The sequence below is a fragment of the Heteronotia binoei genome, chromosome 5 (assembly GCF_032191835.1).
Source record: "Heteronotia binoei isolate CCM8104 ecotype False Entrance Well chromosome 5, APGP_CSIRO_Hbin_v1, whole genome shotgun sequence".
Classification (NCBI taxonomy): Eukaryota; Metazoa; Chordata; class Lepidosauria; order Squamata; family Gekkonidae; genus Heteronotia; species Heteronotia binoei.
In genome coordinates, this window is record NC_083227.1 from 55,260,275 (window position 1) to 55,277,376 (window position 17,102).

Consider the following 17,102-nt stretch of genomic DNA (forward strand, 5'->3'; position numbering starts at 1 on the left):
GCATAGATCATTATTTAATGTGAATGCAATTTTTCTTGTACAAGTGGTAATCATTTCTTTTTTTAGCTCATCTTCAAAGGAAGTCTGTATAGATCAGTGAATTGTAGTTGAGGGGCAATACTTTTAGGATTTTTTAAATTGCCTTTTGCCCTCTGCAACTTGTAAGGGAAGAATTAACACCCCCCTCCCACCGCCCCAAATGCATTATTGCATTTTCTTCTAAGTATCCCACCATACACAGGGGGGTAAAAAGAAAAATAATATAAAGCCACATCAAAGTTTTGATTAAGGGCAAATCTTTCACAATCCACAGAGCACATACTCAATCAGTAGCTGAAGAGGAAAACCTCCAGGGAACAGCAGGAACTAAACAATTCTGATAAGGTTTCTGTGACTTTTCAGCAAACAGTAATTTGCTCTTTTATATTTCTTCAATGAAAAGTCATGCATTGCAGTCCCAAACCTTTAAATCAAATGATTTGCTGGGCATCATGCATTCAAGTTTCATCACCTACTATAAAATATTGACTCTGCACATTCGTTTCCCTCCCTACACCCTCTCCCCAACTCTTAACAGTAATTGATTTTTTTTTCCTTTTTCAAAGGCTTGGCTCTTAGAGCCCTATAATAGGATCCAGAAAGGATAGCTTAATCAGGACTTACTTTAAGGGGGAAAAAAAGTTAGCTCTGCAAAAACACCCAAACCCAGTATTTTAAAAGCAATACAACAGAAACTCAATTTCTTAACAAGCTCCCTGCTTTGGAACACACTGATATATATATATATATAAACCCACCATATCGTTAATGGGATAAGTATGTATTTTTGTGCTTGTTTTAATCACTTACACCTGACATTACCTTGTCAACAAGAATAAAGCCTTGCAAACCCTCGTGCTTAATAAAAGTCTCAGCTGGAGTTCATTTGTGAATACAGCTCAACGTGGCAGGTGCTTGCAAACTAAATTCAAGGGTTTCCTCTCAACAATTCAGTTTTTGTCATTTTATTATGGGAGACAACTGTTACCGGCAAAACAAAACAAAATCCTGATGCATCTAGAGGAGAAAAATTTGTAACCCTGTTTTTAAAACTTAGTTTGAATGATTATTTATGTGTGTGTTAAGTGCCATCATCCCCCCCCCTCCAAACATCCTCATTTTTATATATTTTATTGAAATTTTGAAAAGTGGAGGGGTAGGGGGAAACAGAAGTGGGAAGAGGAAAGGAGTAAAAGTAAAATAAAGTCAATATCAATTTTTCTCTGCGTCATTAAAATAATAATAATACTCTTAGTTTTAACAAGTTTAAAAATACGTATCCATTTTAAACCAGAAATATCTTTATTGAACATATTGCCGCTTCCAAACATCCTACTGGTAACAGCCATTCTATTTATAATTTACGTTAAGTCAATTGATGGTTAAAAAAATTCCTGTTCATTCGCTGTTCACCTAAAATGCCTTGTACTTCATAAAAATGAATGTTTCTACAAAAACTGTCCATGACTAACAGCTAAGTGTCACATTTCAGTCCTATGCCTAATTCCAGTGTTATGGGGAATAATGGAGAAGAATCTCTCAGCACAGTCTAATTCATTATGCCACTCTTAGTTCTCTACAGATTACATTTGTCATGAGCACTGAAAATGTCATCTGCTGGTCTTCAGGTCTGCTAGAAAAAGAACTTCTTTCAGTAGCATGTGTTTTGTTTTTGAGTCAAGAATTAAAATTATCTACTTTCTTCTGCTAAACAGCATGAATTTCACCTCCCCACCCTTTTTAAAAGAGAGGACACCACAATACTATAAGAATTTGGGAATAATCGCATGACTTACTTCTGGATAAACATGCACAGGTTGCCACCTGAGGCATGCCAATAACCCAATTTGAGATCACAACTATTTACATCTCCCTCACACCACCACTGAGCATTAAACAAAGTGATAGTTTGAACTCTGAAGTATACAGAACACTGAATGGAAAGTTTTTCCTTCATTCCCCTCCCCCCAGCTGAAAAAATATTTCTGCCGATCAAAGCAATGGTCAGCACTGATAGTTTTTGGAAAAGAGTAATGGGTTTTCAAGGCACTCCTCAATTCTCATGGCACAGCTTTTAAATGTTCCAGATCTCTATCGCTCTAAATCAAATGTTCTCAAACACAGCCATGGAAGGCTTTCCAAAAGTAAGGCAAACGCCACTCTCATCCTACTCCAGTTTTTTTCTAGGAAGCTCCTTTTAACAGTTCAATTTACATTGCCAACCACCATAAGTGACAGGATCTCCTCAAAAGGAATGTCAGGTTGCGGATATGGTTCTCAGCTTCCCAAAAATTTTAGGGAGGTTAATCTCATATAAACCCAGTTCTCTCCTCACAGAAAGCCAAGAACTTGGTCATGGCCCCTAAAATAGTATCCCCCTGATCTTTCCCTCCATTCCCAAACACACACACACACAGAGAACCTCTTTTCTGCACATTTCTGTGGTGAGTGTATTTTATTTTCTTGGGGAAGGGAAGTGGCACTGTGCTTCCTTTCCCCCTATTATGGCATGCTATTTCATTTATAATCTTGAACATGCAGCAAAGAAACAAAAGATCTGCATTGACTGGAGCCAGTGTTTAAGGATGACTAAGCTCCAGTATTTTCGAATGAGTGACAGTCCTTCAGTATCAGTCTTCTATTTTCCACCATATAACATTTTATTTACTTCCTTTCTCTTTTCCCCCAGAGTGGCTTAGACTGTACTTCTCTTCTCCATTTTATCCTCACAACAACCTTGTGAGTTAATTTACACTGACTGTGTGTGACTGGCCTATAATCGCACAACAGACTTCTATCACAGAGTGGGTATTTGAACCTTGGTCTCCTAGATCCTAGCATGACACCGTCTAACCACCAATGCTTTCACTCAGAAGCTTCACCAGCAGCAGTCTTGCAACTGGAAACAGGTTTCCAACAGCATGAAATATACCAACACACCTGTCTTGTTGGAAGTGCTGGAAAATGCTTAAGGGCAGCTCTTAAGGCCAACAGTAACTTTTGTATGTTTTGAAAGCATTGCTATAATGGGGTAAAGATGGGTGGGAAGTTCACATAATGGGAAAAGAGCAAGGAGCTGATGGGCATTAAGAGGATAGGAGAGGATGCAAATGTGCAACAAGAGGAATATTAGCTGTGAGCAGGGGGTGAGTGTAGCTGCAGGACACACTAATCCTGTATCTTTGCTGAAGTAAAGAAGGCCTGACACCAGTCAGCTCTGGATGGAAGAGCTCCCAGGAAACCTACTCAAACTACCTTGATTTTTTATTCTGATATTTTTAGCCTCCTTTTCTCCCAGTGGGACCCAAACATGGATTAAATATCCATGAGGGAAGAAAGATGGTAAGTAAGTAAGTAAGTAAGTAAGTAAATAACTGTTTTGAAACCGAAGGGAGAGGGTTTGGCTATGACACTTTCAAGCATCTATATGTTGGGCACAGGGGGATGTCAGAATCCAGTCAATGACTGTGAGTTACATAGCAAAACAAAAATAGCAAAACAAAAATAGAACCCAGCGTTTATAAAATGTAATTGGTTGATTAAGCTGCCCAGGCCTAAAGACCCAAGTTATACACTCCCATTGGCCGAGCACTTTGTGACTAAGTTAGCCTAAGCCTCCATTAACATCCTCGTTCTAAGCAAACTACTACATCTCCATTCATCAAATAAAAAAGGTATTAAATCACTTCTCTTTCCAATGTGTTGAAAAATGCCCACACAGCAAATGAAGGTTCTACGTTGTAATAAGGAAGGACAGCACACTAAATCATGATAAAAAAAATGCTTGCTCTGTAAAGGGATGAGAGGAGAGAGGGGGAAGCACTCTTAAGCAAAGTTAAATGCAATAGGAGGCAGCAACGTTAAGGAAAATTGCCTGCTTGAACACACACTTGCTTATAAAAATCAGAAATAGACTAAAGCAGTGTGGCTAAGTCACAAATAAAACATAAATGTTTCATTGGTACATTGAACTTTCCAAAGTTTAAAGGGGAGAGGCTCAGTGACCAAATTCCTGATAAGTAAGGGTCACAGAATACATGCAGGTTTCTTGTTGTTTTAATGGCTCCACAAAGATCAGCCTTTGGGGTGAAAGTCTGGGCCCACAGTTACTCTGGTTCAGTGGAGGGTCTCCCCAAAATAGACTGTAGCTATTGATGGGTGATCTCTGCCCAGTTCATCTTCAGCTTCATTCCTCTACTTCCTTCCCAGTGCATTCAAGAAATTGTGGCTCACAGAAAGCATGATGTTAATGATGGGGCATGAGTGTGAAGACATTGAAGTCCAACAACGAAAAATGCTTAACTGCAATGTGGCACCATTTTCTGGCTATTCTCAGGATGAAGTCTTTCCCAGCTGTTGTTTCCTGTGCCATTATGAGGACCAACCAGGGACATGCAAAGTATGTAGTCTAACACTCACCTATTGTCTTGCTGTTTAACCCATACATGCTTAAATTCTTTCTGGATTTTGAAAATAGTTTCAAAGCATTTGTGTCCTGCCTTTTAACAGATGAGCTCTCTTTTCACTATCCCAACTTAACCTGCTCATTTCCGAGTAACTATGCTCACTTTAGTTTCTACAAAATGAGTTTGCTTGCATCTGATGGATGTGTGCAAAAATAAATCAAGTCATAAATGAAAAGGCAACAGAGGCGTAGTATTGGAATCAGGATGCAAAAGGCTTGTTAATGACCACAGGAAAATGTAGTTGCTTTCCTATTATCTAATGACATGTAGTTTGATGATTCAAATAAGTCTCTTGGTAGCTACACTACCTGTACTACACTAAGAACTGAGTGCTGTTTATATTTTACATCATTCAGAGTGGATGCATAAATGATGGTGGGTGTATCAACAATGGCAGGAGGCAATGCCATCCTCTCAAGGAAACTAGAACAGTCACTTATAGCCAAAGGGGAAAACAAAAAAAAGCAAAACACTATTAAATTATAGTATCTTCTATGAGGCTTACAGAGTTACACCTTTCTGAGTCCACTGAAGTCTATGGACGTAGAAGGGTATAACCTACTTAAGATGGCATTGTTAAGTTCCACTGACTTCAGTGGAATTCAAGCACACTTTATCTCATCTGGATTATATGCAGGGAATGTGAAAGCCCTTCACAAGGGCTTGATTGCAATGCAAAAGCTAATGAGGGACCCTCTTTAAAGTAGGCCTGGATTGCCTTGAAAAAAGTAGGTTTCTCTGCACTGAGACTTTTGATTTACCATGAAGGCTTATTGTTGATAGGAAGGGAACAGCAGTTTATTGAAGGACGAAGCTCTTCTTATCATTATGGACAACACTGGAATTTACTGTGAGCCTAGGGTTGCTGACCTCCAGATAGCACCTGGAGATCTCCCACTATTACAATTGATCTCCAAGATCAGTTCCCCTTGAGAAAATGGCTGTTTTGGAGGCTGTTACACCCCACTGAGGTCCATTCCCTTTCCGAACCCTGCCCTCCAATAATCCACCCCCTCCCTCAAATCTCCAGGTATTTCCCAACCCAGACATGGCAACCATAAGTGAGGCCTAGGTGAAGAACATTCCCCTAAGCCCTTCCCAGAACTGCTATATCAAGGCGTAATGCTAAACTTGAAAAATTAAACAACTATTAATCACCTGAAAATGAAAACAAAACAGTATGATAATGTATATTTAGTTATGTATTGATACATTGAAGTTTGGATTAACAATAAATGTTCTACTATCTGTGATCCCTTAAAACACTGCCCCTCCAGATCAAAAAGCCTTGGGAAAAGGCTCTCACAAGTGAGGGGAATGAGCAATAGGTTCCCACAAATAAATAAAAGGAACCATAGGTTTGCTATGTATTTGTAGAATCCACAACCTCTTTTTAAAAAACTGAAATTTTCCTAGCTGCATTAGAAATCTTTGCATGGGCAAGGAAGGAGGTTCCTTTAGAGATCTAGGGATCTTGGGCAGAAATTTTCAACCCCATTGATCCTGCAGAACTTTGACCCTGTGGAAATTTGAGTAAAGGGTAGTGGGCAGCACCACAAGAGGCTGTCATGGGAATCTGGACCAATCACAAAATGCCTGCCATGAGAAGCAGTCACAGAATGTTGGGGGGATCCAAAATAAGCACATATATATCTAATTCCAAAATGTCCTCTCTGTGCCATTTAAATATCCATCTAAATCTGTATCGGGGGCATGTAGAGAGAAAAGAGATTTTTTTGTACATGTGGAGGACTTCCAGGCTTGTAGAAAAATCTGAAACCTTTAAAAATAAATTGGGGGGGGGGGTGTTAAATTCCCACCAAAAGAAAAGTGTTGTCTCTGTATATGCAGACAACAGTCTTATCAGCTCTCAGTGCCTGCTTCCCTGCGGCTAGCTGGATATCCCAGGAGCTGCTCCTGGGTCCCTCTCATGGCATCCATGAGGCCAGCACAATACCCTGGGAGCTGCCACCAAGTCCCTCCCGTGGACTCCTCAAAGCCAGCAGGACGCCCTGGGAGCTGCCATTACCACTGCTGCTGGGTCCTCCTGTGGCCTCCCCATGGCCAGCAGGATGATTTGGGAGCTACTGTTGCATTCCTCCCATGTGCTCCCCATGGCCAGTGGGACAGCTTGGGAGCCGCCGCTGCCACTGGGTCCCTCCCACAGCCAGCACAATGCCCTGGTAGCTGCCAGCACTGGGTCCCTCCCAGGGTCTCCCCACAGCCACAACCTTCTCAACCCAGACAGCAATGTGGGGAGTGAATGTCAAGAGTGGGGGGAGTAGAGGAGTGTCAAGGTTGTGGGGGTAGTTGAGAGGAAGACAGAAGGAAGTGGAAATAAAGAGAATGGGAGAATGGGGGGTAGGTTATCAGAAAAGAGGGAAGTTTGACAGAAAAGGAATGGGGGGCAAAAGAGATGGGGGTAGACTGAGAAATAAGAAAAAGGTGAGAAAGAGAGGCAAGACTGATAGTGGAAGAGAAAGAAAGAAGGAAACTAAGAGGGGGAAGGGATTCACCCCTTTCACAAGTTTCTTGTGGGTTTCTACTTATCCTCCTATAATGTGGGTTGCTTATTTTTGAACACAACTCCCCAAAAACTCAAAGGTGAAGTGTCCCAGTGTCTTCTACTACAATAATGTGGGGGAAAGCAAAATTGCTTTTTTGGTTTGGGGAGAAGACAGAAGTAAGCAGGCACCAAAAAAATTCAACAGCTGATACCTTGATGCCCACAAGCATCACACTGGGAATCACTGGTCTACAGTCATCCTTCCAAAGAAGCTGCATGGATCCCAATCAGTCCAAGTTATTTAATGTGGCTGGACAGACTCTCCCAAGCTTTCATAGGCAGTGTGAAAACTTATAAATTGGTGGTGCCACTTTCCTTCTCTGCCCCCATCCCTGCCACACATGAACACACATAAAGCTGTCTTATACTGAATCAGGCCCTTGGTTTATCAAAGTCAGTATTATCTAGTCAGACTGGCAGTGGCACGCCAGAATCTCAGGCCGAGGTCTTTCACATCATCTCCTGCCTGATCCTTTTAACTGCTGATGCCAATGCCTGAACCTGGAATCTTCTGCTTGCCAAGCAAGTGTCCTACCATTAAGCTGCAGCCCCTCTGGATAGCCACAATTCTCCACAATTTACTTATATATTTCTATTTATATATTTCTAATGTCATCTATCTCCCCCACCCCAATCTGACCAGTATTATGTTAGGTAATCATGAAAACCACCTGTTATACTGCAGAATATGCTAAAGTTTTAAGAGACAAAGCATACAAATTCATCAACTCAAAAAGGAAAATAGCAGTGGCAAAAAAGGTATTGTTTTAAAAAGGGCAAACTGTGTTATTTTGACACCAGTGACAGCTGAAAAATAAGCAAAGAGCAGAAATATTTAATGATAACTTCCTTCAGGATTCTGATCACTGTCTGAGATGTCTTGAGAATGGAAAGCCGCAAGACCTCCGATTCATATACACACAACATAATGGCATTGATGTTCCCTTGCCATTATTTTAGCTTCAGTGCATTGGACAGAAGTGATTCGTTGGACAGAAGTAAACAAGCTTAAGAAAAGTGACATGAATAAGAAATGCTTATTCCATATTCATAAAACAACATATTTGGACTGAGGCATGGCTGTAGAAGAAAACAAATTAAGTTTGTCATCAATTATTCCATTTATATGAGCTAATGGATGCCAATAGCCAACATTTTACTGTGCGAGAGAAATGTCAGTCAATATAAGCTCTTCTCAGAATGACAAGTAAACAGTTATTAATAATCAGAGGTTATTATTGACCATATTTTAAAACAGTATAAGAAGAAGCTTCTGTTAGTAAGAAAAAACATATTTCCCCATCACTCTTAAGTCTACTTTTAGAGAATCTAGGTATAGGCTTGTATCCCACAAAACATTTCCACTGACAAAAGATTTCAGTAGAGTACAACTTTCTCATTCACTCTCTTGTTGCTGCAGCCCAAAATGTTTCTCCTCCATGTTGATTCTCAAGGAGAGGGGCATTTGAGCCGCAATGGTGTTTGTGTGTGGGGGGTCACACAATGGTGACAGAAATCTTTCTGTCAGTGAAAATGCTCTGTGGGATCCAACACTTCATATGTTCTGTGACAGTAACAAGAGAAGGAAAATGGCAACCTTTGACAGGAATGAACATCAACAACCTGAGACCTGAGGGGAAAGATATTTCTGGGTCATAATAGAGGAGAAAGGGAAGGAAACCAAGTCTGAAAAAAGATATTATTAATTTGGTGCCTTTATGTCCTTCTTGATGTTTATCTGAGTTTGTACTTCTCAAAACTGCAACTTGAATGTAAATACAAAAGCAACATTTAAAAAATATATATATATTGTTACTTCATGTCCTTTTTAAGACTACTTTTTACTTGCTACTTTTAAAACAATCATCCTGGATTTGGGGATCTGGTTTTTTTTTTTTTCTCTTTTGACAGTATTCTTGCATTTCCTTGTTGAAAAGAATAGCCTGCCAAACTCCATTTAGCAAATCTCTCAGCGGCTTTGAAAAATCCCTGCCTGCTCATGCCTCTATACTATCTTGATTCTCAAGTTTTGGAGAGCAGACTAACAATATACAAAAACAACAGTCTAAATCAAATATTTTCTTTCAAAAGGAAAACTCTAACATTATGAAAACATACTGAGGTTGATCACAGCCAAGAATTCAGACAACTATGTTGAGCATTTCCAGAGCCTGGCTATGATCAATGGCTATACGAATGTAGGAGGGTGGATCCAGCTACTGTGCTCAGCAAAGTTGGACACCTTCATCCAGGAAGAGCCAGTGGAGGAATTTTTAGGCAGTTCTACTAGAAATGGGGCTGGGGGAAATCTCAATTTTAATGGGTCATGAAGCTTGGTGGGTGACCTTGGGCCTGTCACTTTCTGTCAGTCTAACCTACTTTACAAGTTTTTAGTAAGGCTAAATCAAAGCATATGTGCTTTGAGCTTCTTTAGAAGAAGGATAGGATAAAAATGAAGTGGCCAAATAAGTCTAAAGCAAATCCTTCAAAAGCACCTACCACATAGCATGTGATGAGGTCATATGCAGATTTATGTGATTTTCCTGATCACAAGAGAACAAAGAAATTGCACACATGCTCAGGGTAATACCAATTGCCACTTCGGGGTCAGGAAGCAATTTTCCTCCAGGCCAGATTGGCCCAGGGATCCTGGAGGGTTTTTGCCTTCCCCTGGGTTTAGAGCAGCGGTCACTGGGAGAATGGGGGGAGATAGTTGTAAATTTCCTGTGTTGTGAGGGGTCACTGAGGAAGTGGGGGGAGACAGTTGTGAATTTCCTGTGTTGTGAAGGGGGTTGGATTAGATGACCCTTGAGGTCCCTTCCAGCTCTGTGTTTCTATGAACAGCAAATAAGCTCCACCCTTCAGATCAGCAAGATTTGAGTCCAGTGGCAATTTAAAGACCAAATGGATGCCCAGGGTGTAAGCTTTTGAGAGTCAAAAGTGTGTGTGTGGGGGGGGGGGGGTGGGGTTGTCAGAACTTTGACTCTCAAAAGCTTACACTCTGGAAATCTTCTTGGCCTTTAAGGTGCTACTGGACTCCAGTCTTTCTTTTCTACTGCAGACCCAGATGGCTGTTCACTTGACAGCCTTCCTCACTCAGAGTTCCCTTTAATGTTTCTTTTTTAAAGCTCCCCTCCAAAACAAGGCAACTTTCCAATTCAGAGGTGCATCTCTATTCTCCACTGAATGGCAGCATTTCCTTTTATCCACAAGAAAGTTTCCCCTGGTAGAAATACCCAACCGGAGGCTGGCTTCACCCTTTGAAGAGTAGGAACAGGAGCAGTTGTGATGGTTCAAAAGTGAGCTGAGAAGAAACCAGAGACATTTCATGTGGCCCTTCAGGGCTCAGAGGCAGCTGTAACAGTGCCTCAGTGCTTCCTTAGACCTAGAGAAGAAACTCTGTCTTGCTGATTAAGTCATATCTCCTAGCCTTTAAAGGGCTTACCTGCCCTTTTCAGCAATACAAACAAATGGTGGAGAGGGGAAGATGAATGGGGCCAGTGGGAAGAGAAGATGAGCAGGCAGCCTTTAAGAGTAGCCTTGAAAATAAAGCCTCCATTATTACATCCCGGCAATTTGCATTTGGCCTTCAACTACATAGAAGGAAAGATGATGATGAAGGCAATCTGTAATTCTTCTGAAACCCTGCATGTCTACCTTTATTGGAAGTCTGATCCACAGCAATGTATCCTCAGAAATGTATCCCCATCCCCTAACACACTGTTCAAAATTCCGTGCTGGAAAGTGAATGCTCTTTCTCTGAGGACATGATTTCTCTGATGGCCTGTCCACATGGAAGCAGCTTCACCCATGGCCACAGCAGTGCTAAGAGGGTAAAGAGCTTAAAATCAGTCACGCTGTGCGGTCAAGGGACAAGTCATTCAGAAAGTACACATTTAAAGGGAACTGCTGCAGAATATAAACTTACAGGAACAATAGTGCGGAGGGACCCAGTCAAAGCAACAGAGGTTAATAACTTTAAGAGAAGGATGATGGCAATAATTTCTGCCTGATTTCAAATCTACAGTGGACAAAGCCAGAGGCACCAATTGTACCTACACATCAAGGCCTGACATTCCTATTAGCAAGATGCCCAAGGACAGACAGGGTGGTTAGCAGGGCCACATTTTACAAAGAGAGGAAATGGAGTGGGGGGGAGAGTGCCCAAGTCACCCAGTGGGAAACTTAAAGCAGACACATTCTGAGAAGCAGCAGGAAACAAAGCAGGAGCAAGAATTGAGAAAGTTGTTTTTTTTTAATGGAGAGAATGGAAGAGAACAAAAGGGCAAAGTGGGGGGTGGGATCTCAAATAGACAGAGGTGCTTTCACCTGGCTGAGCAAACAGCAGCCTTTTCATAGTGGGAGAAAGAGAAACCTGAAATAAAACAGAAAACCAAAAGAGAAGATGAGGAAGAACACAGGGTTATTAAATAAAATTGATGCAGATGAGAACAACAACAAAGAATACCACCACTTCACTACAGGGCACCATAAAATGCTTGGCTATACACTACTTTGGATCAGCTGAATCTAAGTTTGCTTGAGGGGGCTCTAACATGGATGAAGTGCCAGCAAACCAAAAAAGGGGAGAAGATGCCAGGCGAAAGCTTTATTGTCATACAAAGCCTCTACATGTTTTGCTGTACAAGCTTCACACAAGCTGTTACTGAGCAATAGAACTCAATTGCTGTGGAAGGTTCAGTACTAAGTGAACTCTCTCATCCCACTGATGAAGTTTGTACAGCGAAATGTGTAGGGGCCTTGCACGGCAATAAAGCCGTCACCTGGCATCTCCTCCCCGCTTTTGGCTCCCTGGCATATTGCTTGATGTAGTCCAATTTCTCCTTCTCTAACATGGGGTGTGTGTGTGTGTGTGTGAGATCTACACTCCCAGATGCAACTGGTGACTGGCACCTGGCCTGCACACAAGGCAAGAATAGGAGTACTTCCTTCCACTTCACTTAGATCAGGGTGGTCGAACTCATTTGTTGTGAGGGCTGGATCCAACATAAATGAGACATTGTCAGGCCAGGCCATGTCATAAAATGTAATCTCAGGCAGCAGAGATATAAACTTTATAAAGGACACAGACAAACACAATTAATTTTTTTTAAAAAAAAAATTAAAATAAAACTTTCTTTAGACATTAGCACTTGTTGGTCTTAATGGTGCTTTCTTTGTATCTCTCCCGTGTAATCCACGGAACTGGGCAAAAGAAGCTCTGGCTCTTTCCTTCCTTGTCCAAGGGACCAGAACAGGGAGGAGTCTCAGCCAACAGAAGGAAGAAAGGCTTGGTTCAGTAGCTCTGCTGTGCAACTGAGAGAGCCTGGCAAAGCAAGCTCTCCTTCCCCTCTTCCTCCCCAAGGGAGGAGCCTCAGCCAATGTAGAAAATAGAGACTTTGCTCCGTAGCTCCTGTGCTATTGAACAAGCCTGGCAAAACAAACTGTGATGCAGAAGGAAACAAAAGAGATGGAGAAGGAAGCAGATAACAGTCAGTTGCTTGAGGGCCTGATAGGAGCCCTCTGGGGGCCTGATTCATCCCCCGGGCCACACGTTTGACATCCCTGGCTTAGATGGTAAACAATGAAATTGAAGTACAATCAAATCAGAATGCCAGGAAAGGCTTTGGTTATGACTATCCTAAGGGGTAACTTCAGAAGAAGGTGATTTGTTACAATAAGATCCCAAACAATGCTGCAGTTTTAAGGAACAACTAACAGCCTTAAATAGGGAGGTGTATCTCCAGCCAGCTAGTTCAGTGTAACTTGAATTAACACTCTGAAGCAGATGGGGCTGTGTATTTATCCATATAGCCAGTGTACCCCAAAGGCAGCTTAAGTAAGCAGTTCTCTTTTTTTCCTAGCTCGGGGTGTGACTCTTCACAATAAAACGAAGTAAGTAAGTGACTGAAGTAGTTTTAATGGATGAGGCATGGGCAAGTTAATGACCACAGCTGCAGAAAACTGCTGCATTAAATACTGATTCCACAGTTCAGAGCTTTAAGTACATTCTTGGCTTCAGGAAGACAGTGTATAATTGCATTACAAAATTTTCTGTGCAAAGACAACAGGCTTTACCTTGGGATCAGCAGTGAGCAATTTGAATGCTTGATACACTTGCGCTTCCTTCACGCCTCCACCTAGATCCAGGAAATTGGCAGGCTTTCCACCATTAAGGTAAATTATATCACAGGTTGCCATAGCAAGCCCAGCTCCATTGACTGTAATTAAGAGAGTTAGAGGTGTGAATTTGTAAATGGCAACAGGCAGACTTGTGAAAGATAAATGTAGTTTAAACATACCACTACAAAGCAAAGGGACTGTACGCCCCACAGCAAATCACACTTGCTACAGGTGCCATGGATTCTGACAGAACATACTTCTAGTGTAATGTGCTTTGGTTGGCACCATAAGGGATCACACCAACAAATTTTGTTCCTGCACAACCTCCACCTATTTCAGCAGAGCTCATTCTCAAAGACCATAAAAACCTGTCTCCACATAACTCACTACTTCAACCCAGAGTTTGGATAAAGAGAGGTTCTGTGTGCAAATCTAAATGTGCAAGGCTGCATTTCAGACATCATGACAAACCATGGTCTGTGCAACAAACTCTAGTTTACTAAATATAAGTAACATGGCTTGTGCATAACCCCAGGTACATTTGCTTCTTGACTCTCTTGACTAATTTAAAAATATATATTGGGATAGAGGAGAGAGAAAGAAAATAAAGAAGAGAGAATAAAACCAACACTGAGGTAGCAGTGCCAACTGAAACAATGTTTTTACCAATCAGATCCCCAGTGCCCAATCAGAAACCCTGGTGGGGAAGGGCCCCACACAGCCTCATCCGCTTTCTAAAAACACTTAGTGCTGGTGGGAACCACAGTTCTCACAGGCATCATGCTGGGGACCCTGGGTTTCAGCTGCCTTGGGTCTTTGCTTGTGGGGCAGGGGTGGCCAATGGTAGCGCTCCAGATGTTTTTTGCCTACAACCCCCATCAGCCCCAGCTATTGGCCATGCTGGCTGGGGCTGATGGGAGTTGTAGGCAAAAAAAAATCTGGAGAGCTACCGTTGGCCACCCCTATTGTGGGGGAGAGGTAATGTAAAAACAAGGAACAGTTATGTGGAGAGAGGAAAGTTAGAATCATTACTTCCAAGAAACAGCCCCTTGCCCACTACTTTCAAGTCATGGGGGAAGATTCAGGAGCAATCACCAGCAGACATTCTGGAGTATCTGAAAGACTGGGTTCCCTAATGCCTGCAAAACAGCCCACAAATCCCTTGGGGCAGCCTTTCAAATTTCCATCACTCTCTATAAGGTTTTTTTTTTAAAAAAAATAAAGAAAGAAAAAACCACTTGAATGGTTTATGCAGAAAGTGACACTGAAGACATCAATTCTGAATTCAAATGGATAGTTCTATGAAACATGGTTGTTTAAAATGAATGAAATGTAATGCCTACACTCTCTTTCTGGGGAAATGTCCTCTCCCAATCTAGAAATGAAGCCTCTGAATGAAAATTTGAACATACAAGCAAAATAATACAAGTTTGTTTGACATTACCACACAGAGGAGGATTTTTTTGTAAATCAAGTAATCAGATTCTGCCCAAATAGCCATAGTGTGTTGCGCTTTTTAAAGGCACATTCAAAAGTACATTTGGTTACAGTGTCAAATTTCCACTCAGCCTTGAAGAGTTGTCAGGAAGACTGGGACACTCACTGTCCCAGAGACCACCCTATTTTATAATATTGTTGGGAGAACAAAATAGAGATGGGGGGGGCATGTTACCACTCTGCGCTCCTTAGAGAAAGAGTAGGATTAAGACGGATGTGAAGGTAGAACAGATACTACTTAATACTCTCACAGAACATAATCTCTACTTTACTTAGATGCCTTTCAGTCTTAGATCAAGTTCACACATTCCCCCAATATAATGACTATATGTGATTGAGTTTAGGACTCCTGTTCTTCATCTCCAATATGTATGAATCAGAGTTCAGTTCACTGGGGCACATTGTAGCTCTTGAGAAAACATGGCTGCACTTCCCTTTAACTGCAGTTCATTGGGTGGTCACCTGTGTAGTCAAATATGGGCACTGCATTTGTGCAGGCCTATGTGGGACTGCACAGGTTCCATGACGATGAGTGAAAATGTCCATTTGAAAAAAATTCTGGTCAACAGGACTGCAGATCTAAATTTGAATTATAACCATCACCCATCACTAGGGGTGAAGCCACAGTAAGTTAACTGGTGAGAATTTCAGAAACATAGATGTAGGATAAACAACGTAAGTACCAAATATTATTTGTTATCTGCCTAGGTCATGGGAGTAATATACCCATGTTATTGACCGCATGGAACTTAAATATGAAAATCATATTTGAACTTCAGATTTGAATGCAGCTTTCCAAGGACAGTTTGCTCAATAGTATATTGTTGTAACTCTTTAATTATGGAAAACAAGATCTACAATTATGTTAAATTGCCTAGGAAGGTGGTGAGCTCCCCTTCATTGGAAGTATTGAAAACGCGGCTGGATGATTATTTGTCAGAGATGCTTTAGGCTGATCCTGCATGGAGCAGGGGGTTGGATTAGATCAGGGGTAGGGAACGTTGGCTCTCCAGATGTTTTCTGCCTACAACTCCCATCAGCCCCAGTCAGCATGGCCAGTGGCTGGGGCTGATGGGAGTTGTAGGCAAAAACATCTGGAGACTCAACATTCCCTACCCCTGGACTAGATGGTCTGTATGGCATCTTCCAATTCTATGATTCCATAAATATACACAATGACTTGATAAAGGTTTATGTAATTTGTTGGGACCCCCCCTCCCTTGAATGGCCATATCGGACATATCACAGCTCTTCTCAGACTGAAAATAAGTATGCCTGACTGGCCAGTTGGTTTCCTTGATGGTGTGGTAATGTGAATCTTTGAATCTACTGTGGATCTGAATATTCTTCTGCTCACCAAAACATGCAATATTTCCATCCATGCCTATATACTTCAAGTCATAACGGGCAGCTTCATTTTCAAAAGGATCACTCTCAGATTTGTCATCCATGGCAAATATGTCTTTTTGCCTGAACTCTGCATTGTCATCAAAGTTTATCTTGGCATCGAAGCACACAACTAAATGAGGAAAAGAAACCAAATTAGCACATTACAAATAACAGCTCAAAAATCTGAAAAGAACCGGCATTAAGTAAATTGCAGCCATCATACGTTTTAGCACCAAGAATGTAGACCCCTGTATTCTGAGAAAGCAATGCTAGGTATTCCACTGAATTCTATGGAAGCAGGACTTAAGAACTGCAAAAATTAATCAAAAAATAACATCAAAAATTAATAGTCAAGGGACCTACTGGACATCAGAGCGTGCCCAGGTTGTGTAGTGCATTCAAACCTATATATAATGCAAGAAATAACGTAAAACAAAAATTAAACTGAACATTCTTCATCCTGCATCAATAATGGTATGGAAGCCACAAGTTAGCATTCTATGTTCAAATATAAATCCTTAACTTTTGTACTAACTGGTTTATATTAGGTGATTATCAATGCAAAGAAGCTTTTCTGAGAGTAAGCTCCAATGAACAGATCGGAGCAGGATTATGATTTCTCTCTGTAGTGCTTAAGTGAACATTTCCATATATGCCGCAAGCAAATCTTGACTTATACGAAAGCATTGATGGTATATGTACTATAAAGACAACACCCACAGATTTAAGTGAGAAATGTTTAAACATGTGCTTAACTTTTCCATTGAAACCAACGAGTTTGAAAACTTTGTCTGGTTTGTCTGGCTGCAGAAGTAAAAACCACCACAGGATCAATCTGAATCTAAAATGAAAGCTTATCCTGAGGAATTCTCATGCAATGCAACAAGACCAATACCATGACTTAAGAATTACTAATATTATCGTAATATGTGCACAGCTGCCTACTATATTCTGCACCCTGCTCACATTTTATTATAGGTACTTTATACATCTGAGTGTCCTCTGAGGTTATGTTTATGTAC

At 41.2% G+C, this 17,102-nt stretch overlaps 1 protein-coding gene across 1 annotated transcript in view; it reads right to left on the reverse strand.

Moving 5' to 3' along the window:
* The window catches only part of SUCLG2 (succinate-CoA ligase GDP-forming subunit beta), a 330,332-nt gene that overhangs the window by 84,729 nt on the left and 228,501 nt on the right, over positions 1-17,102 (reverse strand). Inside the window, exons 8-9 of the mRNA XM_060239508.1 lie at positions 16,049-16,210; positions 13,150-13,292 (exon numbers count right to left, since the gene is read on the reverse strand). Of these exons, the coding sequence (XP_060095491.1) occupies positions 13,150-13,292; positions 16,049-16,210 (305 nt within the window). The remainder of the gene's footprint in view (positions 1-13,149; positions 13,293-16,048; positions 16,211-17,102) is intronic.